At 43.0% G+C, this 26,086-nt stretch overlaps 1 protein-coding gene across 5 annotated transcripts; it reads right to left on the bottom strand.

The window, feature by feature from the left end:
- Nucleotides 1-1,050: 1,050 nt before the first annotated feature.
- On the bottom strand, nucleotides 1,051-24,217 carry LOC113029525 (protein NLRC3-like). 5 transcript variants are annotated; one of them, XM_026180409.1, is made up of 12 exons: nucleotides 23,643-24,217; nucleotides 23,338-23,540; nucleotides 22,936-23,052; nucleotides 21,281-21,495; nucleotides 20,948-21,176; nucleotides 12,376-13,935; nucleotides 11,109-11,282; nucleotides 10,450-10,623; nucleotides 7,303-7,476; nucleotides 3,757-3,933; nucleotides 2,558-2,731; nucleotides 1,051-1,126 (listed from the first exon to the last, which is right to left on the bottom strand). In XM_026180409.1, the coding sequence occupies exons 3-12, from the start codon at nucleotides 22,983-22,985 to the stop codon at nucleotides 1,114-1,116; spliced, it is 2,940 nt and encodes a 979-aa protein (XP_026036194.1). In that variant the 5' UTR covers nucleotides 22,986-23,052; nucleotides 23,338-23,540; nucleotides 23,643-24,217; the 3' UTR covers nucleotides 1,051-1,113. The 5 variants fall into 5 exon arrangements, with proteins under 5 accessions (XP_026036194.1, XP_026036196.1, XP_026036193.1 ...); XM_026180411.1 differs by having other exon boundaries at nucleotides 23,361-23,540; XM_026180408.1 differs by having other exon boundaries at nucleotides 22,936-23,540; nucleotides 23,643-23,757; nucleotides 23,862-24,217.
- Between the last annotated feature and the right edge of the window lie 1,869 nt (nucleotides 24,218-26,086).

Genomic DNA, 26,086 nt, shown 5'->3' with positions numbered 1-26,086 from the left:
CAACGAGGCCTACGATGGTGCCAGAGCACATGTTGAATCAGCACTATGGGCGGACTTCACACAGGGACAGTGTGGAAATGGAATAAAGGTGAGCGTTATCTGAGGTCCATGGACACGCCTCCAGGTCACATGACGGATTTAATCTGACACAGCAACGAGTTGCAGCCATGCTGAGTCTGTGTTTTAACTCCTGTTGAAAGTTCAGACTTTAAACTACACACCAGTTTGTAAATGTTACTGATCGGCCACTAAAACCAGTCATGATAAAAGAGCAGACCCAGTGTTTTTTTCTGAATCGTCACGTTTAGTTTGGGAAAATCATCGTTTTCTAAACTGAACATCTATATTTGTATGAATATAGTTATTAAAATCATTCAGTAAACATGTTTGTGTTTTTTACAGTAAAATATAAGTACTACTAGGATTTTTTGTTTTTGTGTGATTTCAGATCAGTTGTGTTACTACAGCATGTCAATGAAACATGGCTGCAAATTCAGACACGTGAGGCTGAGCTGAAAACACTGAAACCAAACAAGGCAAAAACAAACTGTAGTCAAAGATGTCCAGTTATACCTTCATGTCAGTGCAGATTTCTGACATTTTATATAAATTTAACCAACAATTTAATTATTTCTAATAAAAAAAACAGTGAAACTGCACACAAACATGAAAACGTGACATCAATCTTATAAAAACATTATGTTTATTAATCAGTGATGTTTGAAAGCCTTTCCTGGTGAGTTTGATCCAGGAGGGTCTGAAGCCAGAGTGAGACAGAGACTGTGCAGAGACTGTAGAAGGACAGAGCAGCAGCAGAGCAGTCCAGATACACTGATGATCCTCTGTCAGATCCAGAGGGACACACAGGGATGATGCTGGACTCTACATTGTGTCTGACAGTGGAGCTGTTCTCAGAGCAGTTCACTCTGCAGCACTGACAGTCATCTGCACTTCATTCCTCTGTCAGTCACTGCTGGATGAAGCTCTCCTCTCCACCTCCCAGTAACATGGCCCAGTCAGAGCGTCTCTACACACAAGCTGCTGCTGCTTCAACCTCTCTGGATCATCAGGACACAGCTGCTCCTCTCAGCACACACACCGTCCTGTTTACCATCATCGCCTCCACCTGTACAGAGAAGAAGGAAGAGCAGAGGAGATAAACGAGTGTTTCCAGGGATAGGGTTCATACGCTTTTTTCAGGGTCAAATTCAAGCACTTTTTAAGCACTTTCAATGTCCCATTTCAAGCTTTTCCAGCACATTTATCTCAGTCTTGCAGCCCATGTCACCCTTACTTGTGGTCCACATAATGAAAAATTATTGTTCAAAAAATTATTTAATATGAAGGCAATAGGCAGAGTGTTACAGGCACAGCCCTAAAGAATGTAGCCTTGGGCAGTGTAGCCTAGCTGTAAGTAAGCTATCAAGACTCGACTGTACGCTGTGTTCCTGTTTTCCTCTGAAACAATAAGTTCCGTTGCAGCAGCCTTTCAACGCCTCTCTCTGTCTCTCGCTAGCAAAGTTGAGCCAGACAACAAAGTAAAGCTAGTTTTCGGCTACGAGCCCGACACGAACCCGACGTATCAGCCAGAGGTCTCTTTACTACGGTTCGGAGCCGCTGACCTGTTTTATATACGCACAAATAGTTTTCTACACGAGATCACTGCAAAAAGTGCAGCCTTACCTAATGTCCACCCACTGTTACTCATTTATATTAAGATTTAAACATCTGGTTGGTATGACGAGTAACCTTCAGTAATAGTAATAAATCACACAGTAGTAGTACATTCATGTAGCATGGTAATATATTAAGTAATCCAAAGTATTCAGAATACGTTACTCTCATTGAGTACTGAAAAAACTTCAGTAACCCTACAAACGTCACTGCTGTTTAGTTTTCTGTCTTCATTTATGTTGGAAGTGATAGCAGAGCTGTACGTTTGAATTCTTTCAGAAATCTCTCAGTCAGAACATGGTATATCATGTTTAGGTGGAAGCTAGCGAGCTAACTTCCTGCTAACTTCTAACTCCGTTAAATTTAATGAATCCTGTTTTCATGGATGCCTGGATGTTAAACTTAATTGTTACACCTGGTAAAGCAGCAACACTGATCGTTTTATTAAAGATGAAAGAATTTAGACAGTTTGTAACTCTCAGTGATGCTGCAGTGTTCGTTTGGCTTTGGGACCTGAAGCAGACGGAGTTTAGGACCCAGATTCCTCCACGAGGCTCCTGACTACAGTAGCTGTAATGGTCCAACAATCCATCAAGCGGTGCGGCTTCATCTCTTACCAAAGTCGTACTTAAACATTTTTGACAGATTTTTGAGCGCCGTGTAGCACATGAAATCGGTCCGAGGTCAGTAAGCACAACCAGAATTCATACATAAGGCACACTGTTGATTTTTGAGAAAATTAAAGGATTTTAAGTGTGCCTTATAGTGCGGAAAATATGGTACGTCCACAACAAACTTGTTCACACTTCATTACTAGAGAAGTTAACCATGTTTAATACATTACCACTGAAGCAACATTGACTGACTACAACCATTTACTGACCTCAGAGTTTCCAGGCTATAGTGTGAATTCTCTACAAGATCAGACAATCGCTTCACATGTAGATGCTGCAGGTTGTTTCCTCTCAGCTCCAGCTCTCGCAGATGGGTAGGGTTGAATGTCAGAGCTGAGTGCAGATATTCACAGCCAACAGCTGATATAAAACAGTACTCCAATCTGCATAAAGAAAAGATGAGTTTAGAAAAACGCGGAGGAAAAATAAAGCACAAGTTTATTAAATAACTCAACTGAAATCACTTATGTTTATTAGACAAAGTGCTTGAAATCATTCAGTGTTTCATCATCTGTTCAGAGCTGAAGAAGGTTCAGAATGTAGAAGTTTAGAAAATGGAAACTCCAAACAGCTGAAGCCAACAGGAAGCAGCTTCAAACAGGAAACTGTGCAGAGTTTCAGACTATATGTCCTGATGCAGCCAGTTGGATTTTGGAGATTTGAATCTCTGTTCTGTGACTAAGTCCTTGAATCATTTCTTCCAATTGGTCCAACAAGACAGACTAAGTATTGGACATGTGTTGTGGCTCCATTAGGGGAGCTTCTAGATGTGATGTGATGGCCCCTCTGGGTCTGTCAGGTCACAGCACTGAAGAGAGCTCAAACTGGGCACACAGTTGTTCCAGTCTGGACCAAAGACTCTATACTGGTCTGTGTTTATCTAACCTGTTCAGTTTGCTTCTCATCTTTGCTTATGATCGTGTGGTTTCACTGCTTTTTATTCTCAGATATACTAATGAGTGTCAGAGAAATTAGGATTTGTCTGTTTTCCATGCTCATGGCTGTTTAATTAAGAGTGAATGGTCCACAGTATGGTTATGGCCCAGTGATTTAGCCAAATTAATAAAGAGACACTTTCATAACACTAGAAACTGACTTTAATCTTGACCAGCCCCACCAGAAGCTGTGGGCCAACAGGGACCACTGGTCGCCTGTGGTCAGAAACAGCTGCTATAGTTCAGGCCTAACTCCAAACCAGACGACCCTGTGTCCCTCACCACCTCCTCCTTACTTTCTTTCTGATTTCTTTTAACTTGCATGGTTGCATGGTGCTTTTTTATAATGAATATTTTGTTAGATAATCAGATTTTGCCATAATGGGCCTACTCTGCATGAAGGGCTACATCTGCAGTTTAATGCCACCACAATGTTTTTATCATGTACATCCACACACAACATGGTGACTGACCTCAAAGTTTCCAGTCTGCAGTATGGACTCTGCAGAAAACCACACAACTGCTTTACTCCTGAATCCTGCAGCTTGTAATTGTGACACAGGTCCAGATGTTTCAGATGGGAGGGGTTGGACTTCAGAGCTGAGGTCAGATAAACACAGCTGATCTGTGACAAACTGCAGATGCTCAGCCTAAATAACGAATGAAAGATATGTGTGTTGGATTTTTTAATTGAAATCATTCAGTGTTTTATAATCCAAACAGCTTATATGTGTTTGTGTGTGCGCATGTTTGTTTCAACCACAGGCCTTTATGTTTCAAGGTTAAAAGAACAGTTAGAAAGAATTTCATATATGTAAATATTAGGGGTGCAACGATACACAAAATTCACGGTTCAGTTCGGTTCGATACTTTGGTGTCACGGTTCAATATTTTTTCGATACAAAAAAAAATGTTGATGCCTTTTTAATTTGTCATTTATTAAATTTTCACGGCACATCCCGCACCACATCTCTGTGCGTTCATCATTTGTTTGAAGCCAGCTCACCTCCTGCAACTACTTTTCCGAGAATACGCGCTTCTTTTGTGGTTCGGACTCCTGACATTTCTTTGGAGGTGGAGGAACACCAAAGTAATTGCTTAAAGGAGCTTCTTCGACATCTTTAAGAGTTCTAAACAAATGTCTGTCCTCCTGAAAATCTTATGTACGCAAACACACGTTGCAACTTCTTATCTTGTGCGTGTTTTTTATTTTGACAGCGAATGCGCACCTGCGGACCACTTATGTGCAGCCCTGGTTATTTAGCTCGTCATTTTGCAGCCACAGAAATTCTTTTGTCCATGAAACCATAAAGCTGCACTTTCTTTTTGCCTCATAGTCTGATTTGTCATAACTTTTCTGTTTTGTGGTAAGCTTTTCTTTGGCTGTCACTTCTTCACCCTGACCTGTCTTATTTGGCTCAGCAGAACTAAAATATATATCCTGCTGCTTTTACACACGGACTCACATATGGGCAGGGATAGCTCAGTAGGTAAAGTGGTCGCCCCATGATCGGAAGGTCGGCGGTTTGAATCCACTTAACGGCTACCCTGAGGTACCCCTGAGCAAGGTACCGTCCCTACACACTGCTCCCCGGGCGCCTGCTTAGTGGGCTGCCCACTGCTTCACTGAGTGAATGGGTCAAATGCAGAGAAAAACAAGTAATTTCCCCATGGGGATCAATAAAGTATCTATTATTATTATTATTATAATGCTCAGCGATTCTCTGCGCGATCAACCTCTCACATGTTTAAGCTTGCTGCGGGAGAGTTCACTTGTCATGTTTGCATAGTAAGCTAACGATTAATAAGACGACATCAGAGGAATTGGTGCACAAATTATCATCACTCACAGATCAGTGCTGTCGCTCTCTATACACAGTTCGCACGATTGCAAAGTGAAAGCAAAAAAACAAGCGCAAATTCAAACGCGACTTCAATATGTCACATATTGACAGTGGCTCACCGATGCCAATGACATAATTACCCAGCTACATTTCCGAAAGAATGCAAAAGCATTGACATATATTTTTCCTTCCTACAATAGCCCGACGGGCAGGGAAGAGATAGATTTTGGTAGCCCGACTGACCCACCATTGCGAGCCCTGTATCTGATGGAGAAATCCCTCATCTTTGGAAAAGAGAGTTTATTACAGAGAAATGTCTCTTTCCAAAATAAAAGCTCTACTATACGCTTCTTCTGAGCTATATTCTCAGCAGCATATTAAACATATCAGGTCCCCATAAGGAGAATCCTGTGCTAACGGCTGTCTAAATGACTCGGGTAAAGTTTGTAGCATGCATGCTTGTTGTTTTTGTCTGCTTCCACTTGTGTTTGCACTAGGATGATGTCAGTGTAAATTTGCAGTCATATTCGTTGTGTTCCCACTAGTGCTATCAGCGTAAATCTCGTTGAAATGACCTTAACGCCACAACACGGCAAATCTCCGTTAACGAGCTACCGCGGATCGCTCCGTGCATGGAGCTGGACGGCCAACACGTTAACGAGCTAACTGCGCTAACACACTAGCTCCCACCCATGTAATTGAGCATTGCGTGGCACATCCAACATACTGTTTTACTTTAGTCCATGACGCGCTTACCTTCAGGGTCATACGTCACATGAAAACCAAAATAGTTCCAAACGCCAGATCTGAATGAGGATGGGGGAGGTTCAATTTGCCATTTTGCAAGGAGAGCTTAACTTCTGTCTCGCTAGCTTGCCCTGCGCTCAGTGAATCTGCACTCGACTACTCCGCCTAGGCTGCACTGTCGAGTGCAGATCCACTGAGCGATCAATATGTATATGCTGCCCTCTGGTTTCACAGCATCAGGACCAGAACAGCAAAATCAGAGAAACCCAGAACGGCCCAGCTGCTCCAGCCTTGACTATATGGTCACTTCCTGTGTCTGTAACATCTTTGACCTTCCACTCTTCCAGCCAATCAAAAACAAAGCTGACCGTTCCTTTTTCCTTCTGCTCTCATTTTCTGAGGCTCTTCTTCACTCTTCAGGAGCCGTCTACCAGAGCTGTTGCCCATGAAATGAATGTTCATTTCTCTGCCATGAGCCATCTCCAAAGGCGTACCTCCACATCCAGCATGTTCACCTCTAGGATCATCTGAGACCAGCTGCAGCAACAATCGGTGTGTGGCATCGTATGGGTGAGCGGTTTGCTGACGTCACTGTTGTGGATCGAGTTGCCCATGGTGGCGGTGCAGTTCTGGTATGGCCAGGCGTATGTTATGGACAACGAACACAGGTGCATTTTATTGCTCGCATTTTAAATGCACAGCGATACCGTGACAAGATCCCGAGGCCCATTGTTGTGCCATTCATCCACAACCGTCATGTTGCCGGATGATAATGCACAGCCCCATATTGCAAGGATCTGTACACAATATTTGGAAGTATCGAATATGTTTGGGATGCTCTGGATCCGGGGTATATGACAGCATGTTCCAGTTCCTGCCAATATTCTGCAAAATCACTCAGCTATTGAAGAGGAGTGGACCAATGTTCCACAGCCCACAATCAACAACCTGATCAACTCTATGCAACGGTTTTACACTGTGTGAGGCAAATGGTGGCCACACCAGATACTGACTGAACCTAAAAACAAGAAGAGTGCACAATGAAGATCCTGATTGTAGATCAGTATAATACTGCGATCGCCGATCGTGGCTCAAGAGTTGGCAGTTCGTCTTGTAATCGGAAGGTTGCCGGTTTGAGCCCCGACTCGGACAGTCTCAGTCGTTGTGTCCTTGGGCAAGACACTTCACCTACTGCCTACTGGTGATGGCCAGAGGGGCCGATGGCAGCCTCGCTTCTGTCAGTCTGTCCCAGGGCAGCTGTGGCTACAACTGTAGCTGCCTCCACCAGTGTGTGAATGAATAGTGGAATTGTAAAGCGCTTTGAGGGTCTCGAAAAGTGCTATATAAATGCAATCCATTATTATTTTATTATTAATATCAGCCTAATGTCTGCAGCCTCTTTAACATAACTAAAACATAGCGTCTGACCTCAGTGTTTCCAGTCTACAGCGGGGACTCTCCAGGAAACCACACAGCTGCTTCACTCCTAAATCCTGCAGGTTGTTTCCCCTCAGGACCAGATGTTTCACATGGGAGGGGTTGGACTTCATAGCTGAGGCCAGATAATAACAGCTGACCTGTGACAAACTGCACCACTCCAGTCTGTATAAAGAGGAAAAGAAAAAAGCTTATTCGACAGTTTCTGGTTTAAATCATTGAGGGTTTCACTGTTTTTCAGATTATATGATGCAATGTGTCCAACAGTGAGACTCTAATTAATGTAATTTATTATGAACCAGACACATATAGCCTAAGCCTAATAGTGGCTAGAAAAAGACAACACAGAGGTTCTGGTGATGGCAGCACAATAACAAGCCCTAAGCAAAGATGCCAAGGAGACAATCTTCAGGACAGACGTGATGCTCAGAAGTCTGTCATCTCGTGGCCTACTACAATAAAGAACCTGTTGGACATTATGGACAATGCTGGGCATCATCTGCATATGGCCATAAACAACCAGAGGAGTCTGTTCAGTGACAGGTTGCTTCTCCCCAAGTCAACGACCAACAGACTTAAAAACTCCTTTGTCCCACACGCCATCAAACTGTTTAACTCCTCTCTGGAGGGGAGAGGGAGGGGAAACAGGGGGACAAAGGAGGGAACAACTAATGTGTAGTGCCTTTGTCACTGTGCAATATGTTTTACATATTTATATATATTTTCTCTCTCTCTCTCTCTCTCTTTTAACATTCAACGGTGTAATAGACTCACAAAAGTTGAAATGTGCAATTCCATGGTATTCTTATTCCTGTTTATTCTATTTATCCCTATTGTATAATCTGTATTTATATATTTGTGTATGTGTATATGGTATATTTGGCCCAGTTTGCATTCTCTCTGGTTACCTCAGCTTCCCAGCTGAGTTGACTGGTAACTCTAAATTGTTCATAGTTATGAATTTGAGTGTGAACGGTTAAATGTGTTTCCCTGTGACAGACTGGTGATCTGTCCAGGGTGTGCCCCGCCTCTCGCCCTATGGTAGCTGGGATAGGCTCCAGCCCCCCGTGCGAGCCTGACAAGGATAAGTGGAAGAGAATGGATGGATGGATCTATAATTGAGCCATTTGTATATATTAGAGCTATTTCTTATATCTTTCTAAAGTCTGTAATATATTATATTGTTTAATTCAGTTCAGTCTGTTACTGTTATTGCCCTAGAGCAGGGGTCTCAAACTCAAATGAGCCGCAGGCCAATTCTGGCACTGTCATCTCATTGGAGGGCCACTTTAGTGTTCAAGTAGTACAAAAAACAAACAAGAAAACACCCACTAATATTTCCTAAAATGTAGTGTTTTGTTTGTTTTATTTAATTCCAAATACTGTGTAACAAGACAAAATTTCAAACATGAACGCAATTTTTTTTCTCACTCTTAACTGCAATGAAAATGCAATGAAATGTATTTGACAAGCAGAAGACAGTCACTCAGCGGTATAGTACAGTAGTTTCATTGAACTACCAAATAAACAGCTCTTTCTGGCCAGACACGTGGCAGCACTTCTGCTACAATTTTGTTTGTATTTAACAAAATAAAAATGCAGGCATAAGCGTACACATTAGTTTTCGACGGCAAGTGAAAATTGTTTTCTTTACAAATAAATCTCTCACTGAACTAACACAGCCCTCAACATGTTTGCACTCCCTTGTTACCTTGGCCAGGTCCGTGGCTCCGAACCGTGGTAAGGAGACCTCTGGCTAATACTTCGGGTTCTGTGTCGGGCTCGTAGCCGGGAACTAGCTTTACTGTCTGGGTCAACTTTGCTAGCGAGAGACAGAGAGAGGCGTTGAAAGGCTGCTCCAGCAGAACTTGATTGTTTCGGAGGAAAACACGAACACGGTGTACAGTCGAGTCTTAACAGCTTACTTACAACTGGGCTGGTCAGGCTCTGCTTCCATCTCCCGTTTCTGCTCGGTAGCACCTCGTACTTTTCGACTTTCCATTTTTCTCCCTCCCTCACACACACACAGCGGGAGGGGCGGTCCCACATGTTCTCCCTGCAGCACGGACTACACCGCCCACCAGGCTACAGTCTTAAAGGGCCATGCTTGTAACACTCTGCCGTCGTATTAAATCATTTTTTGAAAAAAATTCTTCTTCACATCTATATGCCGGCCGCAAGCAGAGGTGACGTGGGCCGCAAATGGCCCGTTTGTTTGAGACCCCTGCCCTAGAGTGACTGTAACTATATAATTTCCTTAGAGATTAATAAAGTTATCTAATTCTTATACAGGAGCTCAACAATGGACTATATGCTGTCTCTATTCCTGTTCACCTTGTACTCCTCAGTACACCTCTGGGTCATTCAGTCTACATACTCAATCTGATGATTCTGAGCAAGTTTAATCTACACCAAATAGACTAAAGTATTTTTGTACCTACACATTATACATACAGGAGTGTTATCTGTTATCAGAGGCAGCTGACAGGTACCATCAGGCCAGGCAGAGTGCAGCTTTGGCAGCGGCTGATGCCAAAACTCAGGTGTACTAGGAGTTTGGTGAGACCTTGGAACAAGTCTTTTGATCGGTTCTTTTAAAGTACATTGGTTATTGAGTCTGGCTTCGGGCACCGGAAGTCTACGACCACAGCTACATTTGGTGGACTCTGTGGAATCCTTTAAAACTTTTCTATTTTAACAAGCCTTCTGTTGAGCAATTTTGTTGTTGTTGTTATTTTTATTTTTTATTTACATTGTATTGTCTGTTTTGGTACTTTACGTTCTGTTTATTTTAACCTTGCACAGAGCTTTGTGACTACCTGTGTATGAAAAGCACTTAATAAATCAACTTTACTTACTTATAAAATATTTTGTAAGAGAAAAAACCCCAAAGACTTTGCAGGGAGAGACACACTGACACTGGCAGGACATCTATGCTGTTCATTAAATGTCAATAAGTTCTTGAGAGTTAAAATGAACTTTTGGGTGTTTTGACTGGTGTGTGATTAATGTTAATTGCTTCTTACCCAGTAAACTGGTAATGACTTACTACTACAGTAAGATAAAATTCTGTTAAATCCATAGAACTGAAAATTTAAGTTCTCTGGATTTGCATATCATAAAAACGTGGCGCCTAACCTCAGAGTCTGCAGTCCCCCGTGTGGATCCTCCAGAAAACCACATAGCCGCTCCAATCCTGAATCTTGCATCATGTTAAGACTCAAGTCCAGATGTTTCAGATGGGAGGGGTTGGACTTCAAAGCAGAGGCCAGATAATCACAGCTGATATCTGACAAACTGCATTTCTCCAATCTGAATAAAAATGTAAAAGGTATCAGCTTAACAAATTGACTTCCTGTTTGAAGTCATTCAGTATTCATAATGTGTTCACAGCAGAAAATTGAGAATATAAAAGCTGATACTGAATGAACATGTTGCTTCTCCAGCAATAATAGAAATAGTGAGCTTCAATATTTAGTTTCATTTTTTATGATTTCTGAACGACAATTAGTTTAAATGGCTGAGTGGAGTAAAATTTGAAAAACAAAGCGGAATGTTTTAAATGTTTAATTGAGTGAGATCAAAATCCTCATAATAGCCTGTCACTTCTATTTGGAGCCAAAAGGAAAAACTGTTGTTCAGTCATTTGGCAAGAGACAACATTTCTGAAAGCACTCAAACTTCTTCACATTTGTCTTCAGACACATCCTGAACATTTAGGAACTAAAGAAAGTTTCAAACATGTATCAAAGATCTGAAATATAGAAAAAAACAACAGCTGCAGTCAGTGAACTCACCTCAGAGTCTCCAGTCGACAGTTTGGACTCTCCAGTCCAGCACACAGAAGCTTCACGCCTGAACCTTGCAGCTTGTTTCCACTCATGTCCAGCTCTGTCAAATGGGAGGGGTTGGACTTCAGAGCTGAGACCACAACTTCATAGTGAGTCTCTGAGAGTCCACACTGAGCCAGTCTGTGATTATAGAAAATATACAATCTGTGTTATAAAGACAGACCGAGTGTACATTAATGCAAAAAAGCTCAAGTGTGTGTGGAGGAGCAGCAAGGACAGTTTCTGTTGTTGAGGTCATCTGGAGCAGTTTTGGAGTAGCAGAGGCTATTTCTGTTGGTGTAGGCAGTTTGTGTTTGTGGGGCGACCGTGGCTCAGGGGCTTGGGAAGCGTATCTGTAACCGGAAGGTCGCCGGTTCGATCCCTGGGCTCTCTGTCCTGGTCGTTGTGTCCTTGGGCAAGAGACTTTACCCTACCGCCTACTGATGTTGGCCAGAGGGGCCGATGGCGCGATATGGCAGCCTCGCTTCTGTCAGTCTGCCCCAGGGCAGCTGTGGCTACAACTGTAGCTGCCTCCACCAGTGTGTGAATGCGAGAGTGAATGAATAGTGGCATTGTAAAGCGCTTTGGGTGCCTTGAAAAGCGCTATATAAATCCAATCCATTATTATTATTATTATTCCAGTGATTCATGGAGATTGAACCACTCACTATGTCACTAATTATGAGCCTGAGACAGAATAAGGTAACTGCTCTCCACCTCTATACAAACACAGTGGCTGACAGAGAAAGACACAGCAAGTCTCCCACATCCAGATGAAAACAAAATCTTTACCAGCCAGTGAATGTTACATTTAAATACATTCACAACAACACATGATTGAGCCTTCTAATAAATATAAAACAAAATAAATTGATTTCAGCTAGATTTAAAGTGACTTTAAATGGCTGCATTTTCCTGTCATATTATTTAAATGTTATCCAACAATTACAGAAATCTATGTATTTTTTGTATTTAATCACCAAAAAACTGAGCCACCACCATCATCTACATCATCCACCCAGATGTTCTAAGGATCCAATGACAATAACCCCCTAAGTATGAGTGGCCTCATACTCCTTTTACCGTGTGAAAAACTGCTGAGCTTTGCTTTCACCAAAGGAAAGCTGAATGTAAAACTAAAACAAAAGAAAATGATTTTGTACTGTCTACGTATTAAAAACAAATCTACCAGTCTACACTGATTTATGGTGTAAATGATCACATCTGGACTCACCGAGCCTTTCTGCAGTTCCTCACAGCTGGAATCAGTCTGTGTCGTCCTTGGTCTGATGTGTTGTATTTCTGCAGGTCCAACTCATCCAGAACCTCTTTTGACATCTGCAGCATGTGGGCCAGAGCTGAGCAGTGGATCTCAAAGAGTCTCTCTGATCTGTTTTTTGACTTCAAAAATTCTTGGATATCCTGATGTATTGAGAGGTTATTCATTTCTATCAGACAGTAAAAAATGTTGATGCTTCTGTCAGGAGAGATTTTATCACTGTTCATCATCTTCAGGTTGTTGATGACTCTCTGGATGGTTCCTGGGTTTTTCTCTGTCTGACCCAGCAGACCTCCTAAGAGTCTCTGGTTGGATTCCAGACAGAGGCCATGAAGGAAGCGGACAAACAGGTCCAGGTGGCCGGTTTTACTTCTCAGTGATTCTCTCATGGTTTCTGAAAGGAGCTCAATAAGTGATGGGATATTATGCCAGATATCCAGAAAATCCCTCAGCACCTTTGTCTTCCTGCTGGTGAAACAGTGGAACATGTAGACTGCAGCCAGAAACTCCTGAATGCTCAGATGAACAAAGCAGTAGACTGGTTTCTGGAAGATCACACACTCTCTTTTGAAGATCTCTGTACAAACTCCTGAGTACACCGAGGCCTCCGTGACATCAAGACCACACTGCTCCAGGTCTTCTTGGTAGAACATGATGTTTCCTTTCTCCAGATGTTCAAACGCCAGCCTCCCCAGCTTCAGAAGAACTTCCCTGTCAGCCTCCGTCAGCTCCTGTGGACTCGTCTCATGTCCCTCGTGGTACTTGTTCTTCTTCCTCTTTGTCTGAACCAGCAGGAAGTGTGAGTACATGTCAGTCAGGGTCTTGGGCAGCTCTCCTCTCTGCTCTGTAGTCAACATGTGCTCCAGAACTGTAGCAGTGATCCAGCAGAAGACTGGGATACTACACATGATGTGGAGGCTCCTGGATGTCTTCATGTGGGAGATGATTCTGCTGGACAGCTCTTCATCACTGAATTTCCTCCTGAAGTACTCCTCCTTCTGGGCGTCAGTGAAGCCTCGTACTTCTGTTAGCCTGTCAACACATGTAGGAGGGATCTGATTGGCTGCTGTGGGTCGGGAAGTTATCCAGACGAGAGCCGAGGGAAGCAGATTCCCCTGGATGAGGTTTGTCAGCAGCTGGCTGACTGATGACTTCTGTGTGACATCAGACAGCAGCTTCCTGTTGGTGAAATCCAATGAAAGTCTGCTTTCATCCAGGCCGTCAAAGATGAACAAAAGCTGAGAGACAGCCAGCTTCTCTGCTGAGACCTTCTGTAATGTTGGATGGAAAACATGGAGCAGCTCCAGAAGACTGTACTGCTCATCTCTGATCAGGTTCAGCTCCCTGAATGAAAGCAGAACCACCACACTGACATGTTGGTTCTCCAAGCCCTCTGCCCAGTCCAGAGTGAACTTCTGCACTGAGAAGGTTTTTCCAACACCAGCCACGCCGTTGGTCAGAACCACTCTGATGGGTCTCTGTTGGTCAGGTAAGGCTTTAAAGATGTCCTGGCACCTGATTGGAGCGTCATGGAGGGCGTCCATCTTGGAAGCTGTCTCCAGCTGCCTCACCTCATGTTGGGTATGAACCTCTTCACTCTGTCCCTCTGTGATGTAGAGCTCAGTGTAGATGGTGTTGATGAGGGTTCTACTTCCTGTTTCATCACGCACACATCTCCTCCTCAGACTGATCTTATGTTCATCTAAAACCTCCTGCAGACCAACATCTGCTGAAAAACAAAAAAAATAATGACACTAAAAAGGCGAGACCTGTGCCTAAACATATATTGAGTGTGCATGGGGAATTCCTTCTAGAGACACCGGTCCGTGAGATCTTCAACTCCCACTCTAGCAGAGTTTTGACAGCATTCCTGTCGGGGGAAATGAGTTCAAATAGAGTATGTTCAGCACCTCCATTGCCGAAACCACTGCCCAGAGCTGTGAGCACATGGTGGTTGGTGCCTGATGTGGTGGTAACCCCCAAACCAGATGTCCTATTGGGCTCGGTTAGCCTGTGAGACTTCTGAGGCAGCTGACAGGTACCAACAGGCCAAGCGGAATGCAGCAATTGCAAACCACTCGACCAGCTCTTTACCCTTTCAAGCACACTTGAAGGTGCATGTGAGTTTTCCCAACCAGTGTATATGTATTTTATGGAAAGCATTTGACTGTTTCCCCTTGAGTATTTTTTGAAGGGTGTTTTTAAAGGACTTGAAGGACGAGTTCCCCAAGTGGAGAATTCTTGTTCACCAGTAAGTGGAGAGGGAGATTGATGCTGCGGGTGTATTGATCGCCTGTACCAGCCTGTCTTGGTGAAGAGAGAGCTGAGTGTAAAACAAAGCTCTATTTACCAGTTGAGCTACGTTCCTACCCTCACCTATGGTCGTCAGCAGTGAACTCAAGAACTACTTTGCTGATACAAGTGGCAGAAATTAGTTTTCTCAGAAGGATGGCAGGCTTCTCCCTTACTGATAGGGTGAGGAGTTCAACCATCTGGGAGAAGCTCAGAGTAGAGCCGCTGCTCCTCCATATCAAAAGGAGCCAGTCGAGGTGGTTCGGACATCTGACAAGGATCCCTCCTGGGTGAGTTGTCCTGGCCATGTTCCACTGGGAGGAGGCCCCGGGTCAGACCCAGGACATACTGGAGAGATTATATCTCTTGCCGATATAGGAATACCTCGGTGTTCCCCCAGACAAGCTGGGGGAGGCGGATGCATCTTTCAAAAATTATGGATTTGATCAACTGGTCCCTCAACGAAGGGAGGGAGAGAGCCCAATTGTCCCGAAGAGACATTTGCTGCTGGATACTCGATGGTTAGTTGCGTCGTGTGCCTGGCGACACTCTCGAAGGAAGACATTGAATGACAACTACCTATTCTGAACCATGATAACAGAGTTCTGGCTGATCGGTGCTGGCTCAGACCTGGGTTATCAAAGAACAAAGGAAGCGACTACAGCTGTTCCAACCCCCACAAGGCCTGCCGACATGACTGATGATGGGCCAGCTGTGAGTACTCACGCCTCTTCAACAGGAAATTGACAGACCTGGTGACCAGTGATGGACATTAGATCCGCTTTAAAATTGGATGCAGGTTGTTTACACTAACCCAAACAACCACCACTTTCATTAATGCGGCTACCCCTCGGGCACCAGCCAGAAGGCCCGAAGGCTGGAACAACAATTCTCCCAGTTAACGGGACTGTGGTTTGACTCTCTGACCATGCCCCAACTGTCATAGCTGTCATCTACCGCCCCCCAAAATTTAATTCTGTTTTTATAAGTGACTTTGCTGATCTGCTGGCCAACCTAGCTACTGTTTCCCCTAATATAATATTGCTGGGTGACTTCAACGTCCATGTGGATAACTGCGATCATCCTCTTACCAAAGACCTTTTATCCTGCTTTGATAGCTTCAGCCTTAAACAATACAAAAACTTCCCTACCCACACTAAGGGCCATACTTTGGACCTAGTCTGTTGTTCTGGACTTACCCCCTCCAACTGCACAGCTGACGAGCTGCCAATCTCTGATCATCTACTTCTCTCCTTTAATGTTCACATGACTTTCTCCATAATTAACAATCCTCATATTATTTCTTTCCACAATATCAAGAATATAAATCTCGATATCATTTCTTCTGCTCTCTAGCTGCTTGTCTCTTAACAATTCAAGATGATCTAGTATTTAATTATAATCATAGCCTCAGTAGTATTTTGAATTCTCTTGCTCCACAAAAAAACAGAACTGTACTCTTTTCCCGCTCTGCACCCTGGTACACCCCCGAACTCCGATTATTGAAAGCTAAAGGCCGACGGCTTGAACGTCTTTACAAGAAAACTGGCCTTACTATTCATAAGGATATGTTTAATAATCATGTTCTGTTTTATCAGGAATGTATCAGTCAAACCAAATCTGCCTATTATTCTACCACTATCTGTTCATGAGAGGACTCCACCAAGACCCTATTCTCATTATTCAGCTCCTTCAACAGGCCACCTGATTCTCTGCCCGCTCATCTCTACTCATCTAACTTCTGCGACTCTCTAATGCTATTCTTCACTAAAAAAATTCATAATTCATACGGGCGATCGTGGCTCAAGAGTTGGGAGTTCGCCTTGTAATCGGAAGGTTGCCGGTTCGAGCCCCAGCTTGGACAGTCTCGGTTGTTGTGTCCTTGGGCAAGACACTTCACCCATTGCCTATTGGTGGTGGTCAGAGGGCCCGGTGGCGCCAGTGTCCGGCAGCCTCGCCTCTGTCAGTGCGCCCCAGGGTGGCTGTGGCTACAATGTAGCTTGCCATCACCAGTGTGTGAATGTGTGCGTGAATGGGTGGATGACTGGATATGTAAAGCGCTTTGGGGTCCTTAGGGACTAGTAAAGCGCTATATAAATACAGGCCATTTACCATTTACCATAAAATACACGTAGACTTGGTCCCTAATGCTCCTCTGTCTTAACTCCACCCCTTCTCACTTCCTCTGTTTTTCAACTTCCGTCTTTAACTGATATCGCTGATCTCATCCACAAATCAAAGCCTTGTACCTGCCAGCTTGATCCTATCCCCACTGTCCTTGTCAAAGCCTGTCTACCCCCTCTCCTTCCCCTCATATCTGCTATTATTCACTCTTCACTCACCACTGGAACTGTTCCTGCTTCTTTCAAAGTTGCCGCCATCACCCCAATCCTGAAAAAAACAGGTCTAGATCCCAACAACTTTAACAATTTCCGTCCTATCTCCAATCTACCATTCCTCTCAAAAATTCTTGAAAAAATAGTTGCTTCACAAGTCCATCTACACCTCACTGATAATAACCTTTACAAACAGTTCCAGTCTGGTTTCCGTCCTCTGCATAGCACCGAAACTTCTCTTATAAAAATACAAACGATCTTCTCATGGCAGCTGATTCTGGTCTCCTCTCCATCCTTATTCTCCTTGATCTGAGTGCAGCCTTTGACACCATCTCTCATCCCATTCTCCTTAGCAGATTAGCTTCTATTGGTCTCTCTCACACTCCATTAGCCTTGTTTAAATCATACCCGTCTGACCGCACTCAGTTCATTCAATTAAAATCCTTCACTTCTCAGCCTTCTCCTCTATCTACTGGGGTGCCCCAGGGATCTGTCCTCGGGCCCCTCCTTTTCATCATCTACCTTCTTCCACTCGGACACATTTTTCGTAAATGTAACATTCAGTTCCACTGCTATGCCGATGACACCCAGCTTTACCTCTCTACCAAACCCGATTCTACTCTTCCTCCACCCTCCCTCACCCTCTGCTTAGCAGAACTCAATTCCTGGTTCTCCTCCAACTTCCTTAAACTCAACAGCAATAAATCAGAACTTCTCCTGGTCGGCACTAAACGATTGCTATCCAGAATTAACGATTTTCCTCTCACTATCAATAATTCGCTGGTCCCTATCTCTCCCTCTGTGAAAAGCTTGGGTGTCATTCTTGATAGCACATTATCCTTTAATTCACATATCAATAATGTAACACGTGCAGCATATTTTCAACTCCGTAACATCAATCGCCTCCGCCCTTTCCTCACTCCTCATGTCACTGCCATTCTTGTCCATAATCTTGTTATCTCTCGAATTGATTACTGTAACTCACTATTACAGGGAGTGCAGAATTATTAGGCAAGTTGTATTTTTGAGGAATAATTTTATTATTGAACAACAACCATGTTCTCAATGAACCCAAAAAACTCATTAATATCAAAGCTGAATGTTCTTGGAAGTAACATCTCCACATTCACAAATATACATTTCTGACATTCAAAAACAAAACAAAAACAAATCAGCGACCAATATAGCCACCTTTCTTTGCAAGGACACTCAAAAGCCTGCCATCCATGGATTCTGTCAGTGTTTTGATCTGTTCACCATCAACATTGCGTGCAGCAGCAACCACAGCCTCCCAGACACTGTTCAGAGAGGTGTACTGTTTTCCCTCCTTGTAAATCTCACATTTGATGATGGACCACAGGTTCTCAATGGGGTTCAGATCAGGTGAACAAGGAGGCCATGTCATTAGTTTTTCTTCTTTTATACCCTTTCTTGCCAGCCACGCTGTGGAGTACTTGGACGCGTGTGATGGAGCATTGTCCTGCATGAAAATCATGTTTTTCTTGAAGGATGCAGACTTCTTCCTGTACCACTGCTTGAAGAAGGTGTCTTCCAGAAACTGGCAGTAGGACTGGGAGTTGAGCTTGACTCCATCCTCAACCTGAAAAGGCCCCACAAGCTCATCTTTGATGATACCAGCCCAAACCAGTACTCCACCTCCACCTTGCTGGCGTCTGAGTGGGACTGGAGCTCTCTGCCCTTTACCAATCCAGCCACGGGCCCATCCATCTGGCCCATCAAGACTCACTCTCATTTCATCAGTCCATAAAACCTTAGAAAAACCATCCATCCATCCATCCATCCATCCATTCACTTCCGCTTATCCTTTTCAGGGTCGCGGGGGGCGCTGGAGCCTATCCCAGCTGTCATAGGGCGAAAGGCGGGGTACACCCTGGACAGGTCGCCAGTCTGTCGCAGGGCTAACACATAGGGACAGACAACCATTCACACTCACATTCTCTCGCACATTCACACCTAGTGACAATTTGGATTAATCAATTAACCTATCCCCACAAGCTGCATGTCTTTGGACGGTGGGAGGAAGCCGGAGTACCCGGAGAGAACCCACGCAAACACGGGGAGAACATGCAAACTCCACACAGAAAGACCCCGGCCTGATGGTGGAATTGAACTCAGGACCTTCTTGCTGTGCGGCAACAGTACTAACCACCGTGCCACCGTGCTGCCTTAGAAAAACCAGTCTTGAGATATTTCTTGGCCCAGTCTTGACGTTTCAGCTTGTGTGTCTTGTTCAGTGGTGGTCGTCTTTCAGCCTTTCTTACCTTGGCCATGTCTCTGAGTATTGCACACCTTGTGCTTTTGGGCACTCCAGTGATGTTGCAGCTCTGAAATATGGCCAAACTGGTGGCAAGTGGCATCTTGGCAGCTGCACGCTTGACTTTTCTCAGTTCATGGGCAGTTATTTTGCGCCTTGGTTTTTCCACATGCTTCTTGCGACCGTGTTGACTATTTTGAATGAAACGATTGTTCGATGATCACGCTTCAGAAGCTTTGCAGTTTTGAGACTGCTGCATCCCTCTGCAAGATATCTCACTATTTTTGACTTTTCTGAGCCTGTCAAGTCCTTCTTTTGACCCATTTTGCCAAAGGAAAGGACGTTGCCTAATAATTATGCACACCTGATATAGGGTGTTGATGTCATTAGACCACACCTTTCGAGCCTATACAGCTTGGAGTAAGACAACATGCATGAAGAGGATGATGTGGACAAAATACTCATTTGCCTAATAATTCTGCACTCCCTGTATTTGGCCTTACACAAAAATCCATTAACAAGCTCCAACGTGTCCAGAACTCTGCTGCTCGTAATATTACTAGGACTTCCTCTACCCACCACATCTCCCCGATCCTGAAGCAGCTTCACTGGCTATTATTATTATTATTATTATTATTATTATTATTATTATCATTACTATATCCTTCAAGGCCACCTGTGTCGGCTGGAGGACTGTTGACTTTTGCCTTACTAGGTGAAAGGACACTGTTTCAAGTTGAACACAGGTCAAGAAACAGCTCTTGAAGCTCAAATCCTTTTTTTTGTGTCCTTCCAAGAGCAGCTGTCCCCGTAGCTATTTATTGACATGACAGTTACAATACACATCACAGCACAAGCACCTCCCACCGTAAAATCCCCCAATGGTTCTAAGACAAGGCACTATGTGTGTGTGTGTGTGTGTGTGTGTGTGTGTGTGTGCAGGTGAGAATGTGTGTGTGTGTGTGTGTGTGTGTGTGTGTGTATGCAGGTGAGAATGTGTGTGTGTGTGTAAGCATGTATGCATGTGCAAGAATGTGTGTGTGTGTGTGTGTGTGTATGCAGGTGAGAATGTGTGTGTGTGTGTGTGTGTGTGTGTGTGTGTATGCAGGTGAGAATGTGTGTGTGTGTGTGTGTGTATGCAGGTGAGAATGTGTGTGTGTGTGTAAGCATGTATGCATGTGCAAGAATGTGTGTGTGTGTGTGTGTGTATGCAGGTGAGAATGTGTGTGTGTGTGTGTGTGTGTATGCAGGTGAGAATGTGTGTGTGTGTGTGTGTGTGTATGCAGGTGAGAATGTGTGTGTGTGTGTGTGTGTGTATGCAGGTGAGAATGTGTGTGTGTGTGTGTGTGTGTGTGTGTATGCAGGTGAGAATGTGTGTGTGTGTGTGTGTGTGTGTGTGTGTGTGTGTTTGTATGCAGGTGAGAATGTGTGTGTGTGTGTATGTGTGTGTGTGTATGCAGGTGAGAATGTGTGTATGTGTGTGTGTGTCTCTGTATGCATGACTTCCTGCTTACCAAAAGGATCATAAAAGCAGGAAGCAACATCACAAGAAACAGATCTTCCAGATACAATAAAACCTCCGCCAGCACAGAGTGGCTGGCGGAGGTTTTATTTTATCAGGCACCTGATTGGAGCGTCATGGAGGGCGTCCATCTTGGAAGCTGTCTCCAGCTGCCTCACCTCATGTTGGGTATGAACCTCTTCACTCTGTCCCTCTGTGATGTAGAGCTCAGTGTAGATGGTGTTGAGGAGGGTTCTACTTCCTGTTTCATCACTTCCTTCAGTCACACGTTCACATCTCCTCCTCAGACTGATCTTATGTTTATCTAAAACCTCCTGCAGACCAACATCTGCTGAAAGAAAGAAAAACAGAAAGAAAACTCTTCAATGTCTGAACAACAACCAGAAGTCCAGTTTTCAGAAATGAGTCCATCAGCAGACAGATGTTCAGTCTTACTTTGTGCACAGCTGCTCTGACTGGCTGTCTGCAGTCCAGCTCTGGATCTTTCTCCACACTGGGGACAGGATGAGTCTCCTGATGAAGCAGACTGGTCCCAGTATGAGGAGATGCACTGTCTGCAGAACCAGTGTCCACAGCTGGTAGAGACTGGATCCTTCAGGACGTCCTGACACAAAGCACAGCAGGACAGCTGCTCCTTCATCTTCTTCTCTCTGTAAACACATTTCATCATCAATAAAACTTTTGCTGCCTGTTAGTGAAAGAAGATCCAGATCTGATGACACTTTGCAGAATCTGTGATGGTCACAGAGTCGGTAAAAGTGAAGTTACTTCCTGTGGTGATGCTAGCTTTTATTTTATAACACTAATGAACTGCTTTTCCTGTCTGCCTGGTCTATTAATCAGTGGTCTGCCTGCAGTTTCATATGAAATGCAGAGAGACTTCACAGTAAAAGCCTTTCTCAGAGACAGCTGCTTATGTCATTCACTGTTTTATAGCCACCTTGCACAGCTTAGCTTGGCATAGTCTAAGGAGCTTGGCTAGAAAAGCGTCTGGACTTCTTTAAGTTGCTTGAAGACATTTCACCTCTCATCTGAGAAACTTAAGAAACTTCTCGGATGAGAGGTGAAACGTCTTCAAGCAACTTAAAGAAGTCCAGATGCTTTTCTTTCCAAGCTCCTTAGTCTACAATGACCTGGATGACAGAGAACCTTCACTGACATTTAGCTTGGCATAGTTCAGTTTGAACTGAGCTCTAAAATGTGTGGTAGAGATTTACATACAGAGCTTTAGCTCTCATGCTGACACACGTTTCCTGCTCCTACTTGATATGTTGACTGCTGTTTTAAACCTTACTGTCACTTATTTAGAAACAATTTCAAGATATAAAGTCCAGTGAGAAAGAATTTCCCCCTTTCTGATTCCTTATTGGTCACACATGTCTCGGGTCACCAAATAAATTTACAAACCTATCTGGTCCTGTGTGAAACGATCTGCAATCCAGCATTTACAAGAACTGCTAATGAGTCTTTCAGATCACTGTGGAGAGATGTGGTCCACATTAACAGCCTGTTGTTTAAGGTCACACCACAACATCAATCCCAGTTAAGCCCCGTTTCTTGAGATCGTGGCATGATGTGCCTCTTTTTGAGGTTTTGTAGCTTAGTTTACTTTGTCAAACAGGTTTCATTTCAGTAATTTTTTGATTCAGCAGATTGTAAAATAAACTGTTTCTCCCTCGTTCACACAGAGCCAGGTAGATTTGGACAGGTTCCCACGTAATAAATAAAAATTATTATAAAACTTTTCTTTTAATTCATGTTAATCGTGTCAAATGCAAAAAAGTAAATGTAAGATTATAAAAAAAGATGGAGAGGAAGAAAATCAGGGCAAGGACAAAAACTTTTTCGCAGCACTGCATAACTGTGGTTAAAAGTTCACATAGACTCATAAGCATGAAGATGTACAGACGTCTGTAATGATTTATATACTGGAGTTTCTCTGATCCACACAGGGTCACAGGTGTGCACACAGCCCAGGAGCCCCTGACTGTACGAAAACTAAATTATAATTGTAGTTGTTTTTCAGTGTTCAGTTGCAAATACATTTTATTAAGATAACAAACAAACATAGATCAGTTCGATTCTCTTACCCAGGACTGAGGTCTGCAGACTCTCCTCTGCCCTCCTCTTCCTCCATCATCTTCTTCTGAGAGGTCCACCACAAACACACAGCTGCTGTGAAGCTTCCTCCTCACTCAAACTACCGACTTAATAACAACAGATAGTATTTTATGACAATTATAGATCCTTTATAAAATATCTACGGTAGATGATCTCAAACTTTTGTTTACAAGTGATACAGTTTGCTGGTTCCAGCACCTTCAGTTAATAAATAATGAAATGTGATGGCAGTTTAAATCAAAATATTTGGAGGAACAAGTGACAGAGATCTATAAAGATCACGAGACAAGGAAGCAATGCCTGGAGGTACCAGGAAATCATTAATATAAATTTTACTGATCATTTCTAATCCTTCAGTAAATGATCTAAACCTGATGACAGCCAGAACTCTGACTTTGAGCTCAGCACAGCTGTTGGTCAGATCGTCCTGTTGTTTCCGGAAAGAATCATCCTGGTTCCTCATGAACTTTGACCCATTTCCACTCTCATACTAACACTCGTCACATCATCCAGCACTTCCTGCTTTAAATCAGCCCAACCAGTTTAAACACGTCCCTGTCAGGATCCACAGCAGCTGAACACATGAAACACGAATTCACTGCCTTCAGAATGAATCATGCCACCATGCTGAGCACAGATGTGGTCAAAACATGCAGGTACAGGTGTTTACACTCACCCTGTCGCAGCTCTGTCTCCAAACAGACCCTGAACTCTGTTACTTCCTGTTTTCATGTATCTCAGTCATGTTTGCTCCTCCCCTCTCATTTACAGGAAGTCTCTCCCTCTCTTTGCTTGAACAGGAAGGATTTCAGTGTTTTTGGTCAGCCTATCAATGCTTTACTTAATCTTTCAGTTTAAATGTGGTAAATAAAATAAAGCTTTTGTTCAGACTCACAGGAAACAGGAATCCAGCTGAGCAGGACGTCCTGCAGGGTTACCTGTGTGCCTTCAGAGGCTCAGTCAGAGACTTCTGGGAAACAGTTTGTTAACCAAACCCTTGTTCCAGAGTGCAGGCTCAGTGACACTCGCTGAATTTGTTCCTGTGAGATGAGGGACAGTCCTGTCCACACTTCCCAGTGTAAATGACTCTGTGAAGGTAACCTGCTGGCTGACGGCAAACTCCGCCCTTCACTGCACCTAAACAACCTGACACTCACTTTCATTTCCTCATTCCTCAGCCTGTCAGCCTTCTCTGCACTCACGACTGCAGCAGTGATTAAAACATCTGTGTGAACTTGTTATTCTTATTAATGTGAATATTTGTTATTAAGTCAAGACACACACACAGAGCCAAGCCCATTTTAATTAAAATTATTATCTTATGGGATTTTAAACAGAGGCTTAGCCAAAGTACATACACATTTATTTGATTACAACTAGGGTCGGGTATCAGCACCGATTTCTATAATCGATTTGATTCAATTCAATTTTGACTCAGACAGAAATATTATAATTCTGATCATTTATCACTACATTTTTAAAATATATTACACATAGATATAAAATATGGATATTTTATATCTATGTATAAAAACAAAGCCGAGGCTTTATCGGAGGACAAAACAGAAAACCATGAAGCAGATTTTCCTGTTCTGGCTTTTTATAGCAGATATCCCTAAAACGATTCGAACAAAAACTGAAAACCACGAATCAACATCTGAACATGACCTGTTGCTGCTGAAGTGAAGCAGAGCAAAGTTGCAGAGGGTTGATTAGAGACAAAGCTGAGAGTTTGTAATTTGGCATAAATTAAAAAATATATAAATTTCTTTGGTATCGAACAGCAGAAATGAGACTTTGTTTTAGGTCATTTAAAAATAAACAAACAAACAAAAACAGAGGCCAACAGCACTGAACACAACAGTAGACTGGTGCGTAATAACCAAGAGAATAATGCAGAAAACAGAGATTTGAGATGGGAAACTGTTCTTGAAGTACACTGAGAGAGAGAGAGAGATGTGCAGGAAGTGTGATTTTATTGTGGTGGAAGAAAAACAGCCAAAGTCAGAGGGAACCCATGACGATGTTTATGTGAAGCTTAGTTTGGATCTTCTTTTGTTGCTGGTTCAGTCAAATTTGGTTGGAGTGACGAAACCTGCAGCTTCAGAATCTGTGAGCTGTCGGCTGTATGCGCCGTTGGGTGAACGATTCACGCTTTGTGTTTACGTCTTCGTGTGGATTCTGTTTGTTTGCTCTCATTTACAGTTTTAGCTGTTTGGTGGTTGTTAAATGGTTTGTGAGCGTTAAACTGAGATTCTGGCATTTCTGGTAAAATACATTTATATTTAAATATTAATCTAGGATTTAATGAATCGATATTGTGTTATTCAAGTTAAAATCGATTTTTTTAAACCCACCCCCTAACTACAAGCACAAAACTCACAGAAGACAAAGTGAAAATAATAATAACTTCATTTAAACAAAAAGAAGAATTTTTCTTTTTTTACAAAAACATGGAGCTCACAGCCAACACGACCGGGATGCTAATTAAACTCTAACAACGAACAAACAGTAAAAAGTAACAACATTTATTCCATGATGAAAACAAGATGATAACAAAAACCAAACCAGGATGAAATGCACTGATACTTTTGTCAGTGTGTATAAAAATTAGAGATGGCACGATACCACTTTTTTATGTCCGATACCGATACCGATATCATAAATTTGGATATCTGCCGATACCGATATGAATCCGATATAGTGTTTTTTAATCAACAAAACTGTTTTTTAAAATATCTTGCTGCATTTTGCAAGTCTGCAAGTTCATACTCAAGTTTAAAACAACAACTACACTAAAGCTATTCTGTTATACCTGTATACAAAAAAAATATTTCATAGTTCAGCAATACTGATCAATCTAATAAACTTAGACCTACACCATCCTCCCTATTCTGGTATTTTAAAGAGTACTTAGCGTAAATATTAAGCAACCTAACTAATAGGGTTCCAACTCCCAGCAACAACAAAAATAAATAAATAAAAAATAGGGAACCACCCCTCACGCTCCACCTCATGATGCTTAATCGACGTAATCAACCTTAATTTGATGCAGTGTGAAAAAAAAATGCACAGAAATCAATTATTTTTCAAGAAATATTAAATAGATTCAACATCTTC

This window comes from Astatotilapia calliptera, chromosome 9 (assembly GCF_900246225.1).
Source record: "Astatotilapia calliptera chromosome 9, fAstCal1.2, whole genome shotgun sequence".
Taxonomy (NCBI): Eukaryota; Metazoa; Chordata; class Actinopteri; order Cichliformes; family Cichlidae; genus Astatotilapia; species Astatotilapia calliptera.
Note: the sequence above shows the minus strand (reverse complement) of the source record. Positions and strands in the feature narration are given on the sequence as shown.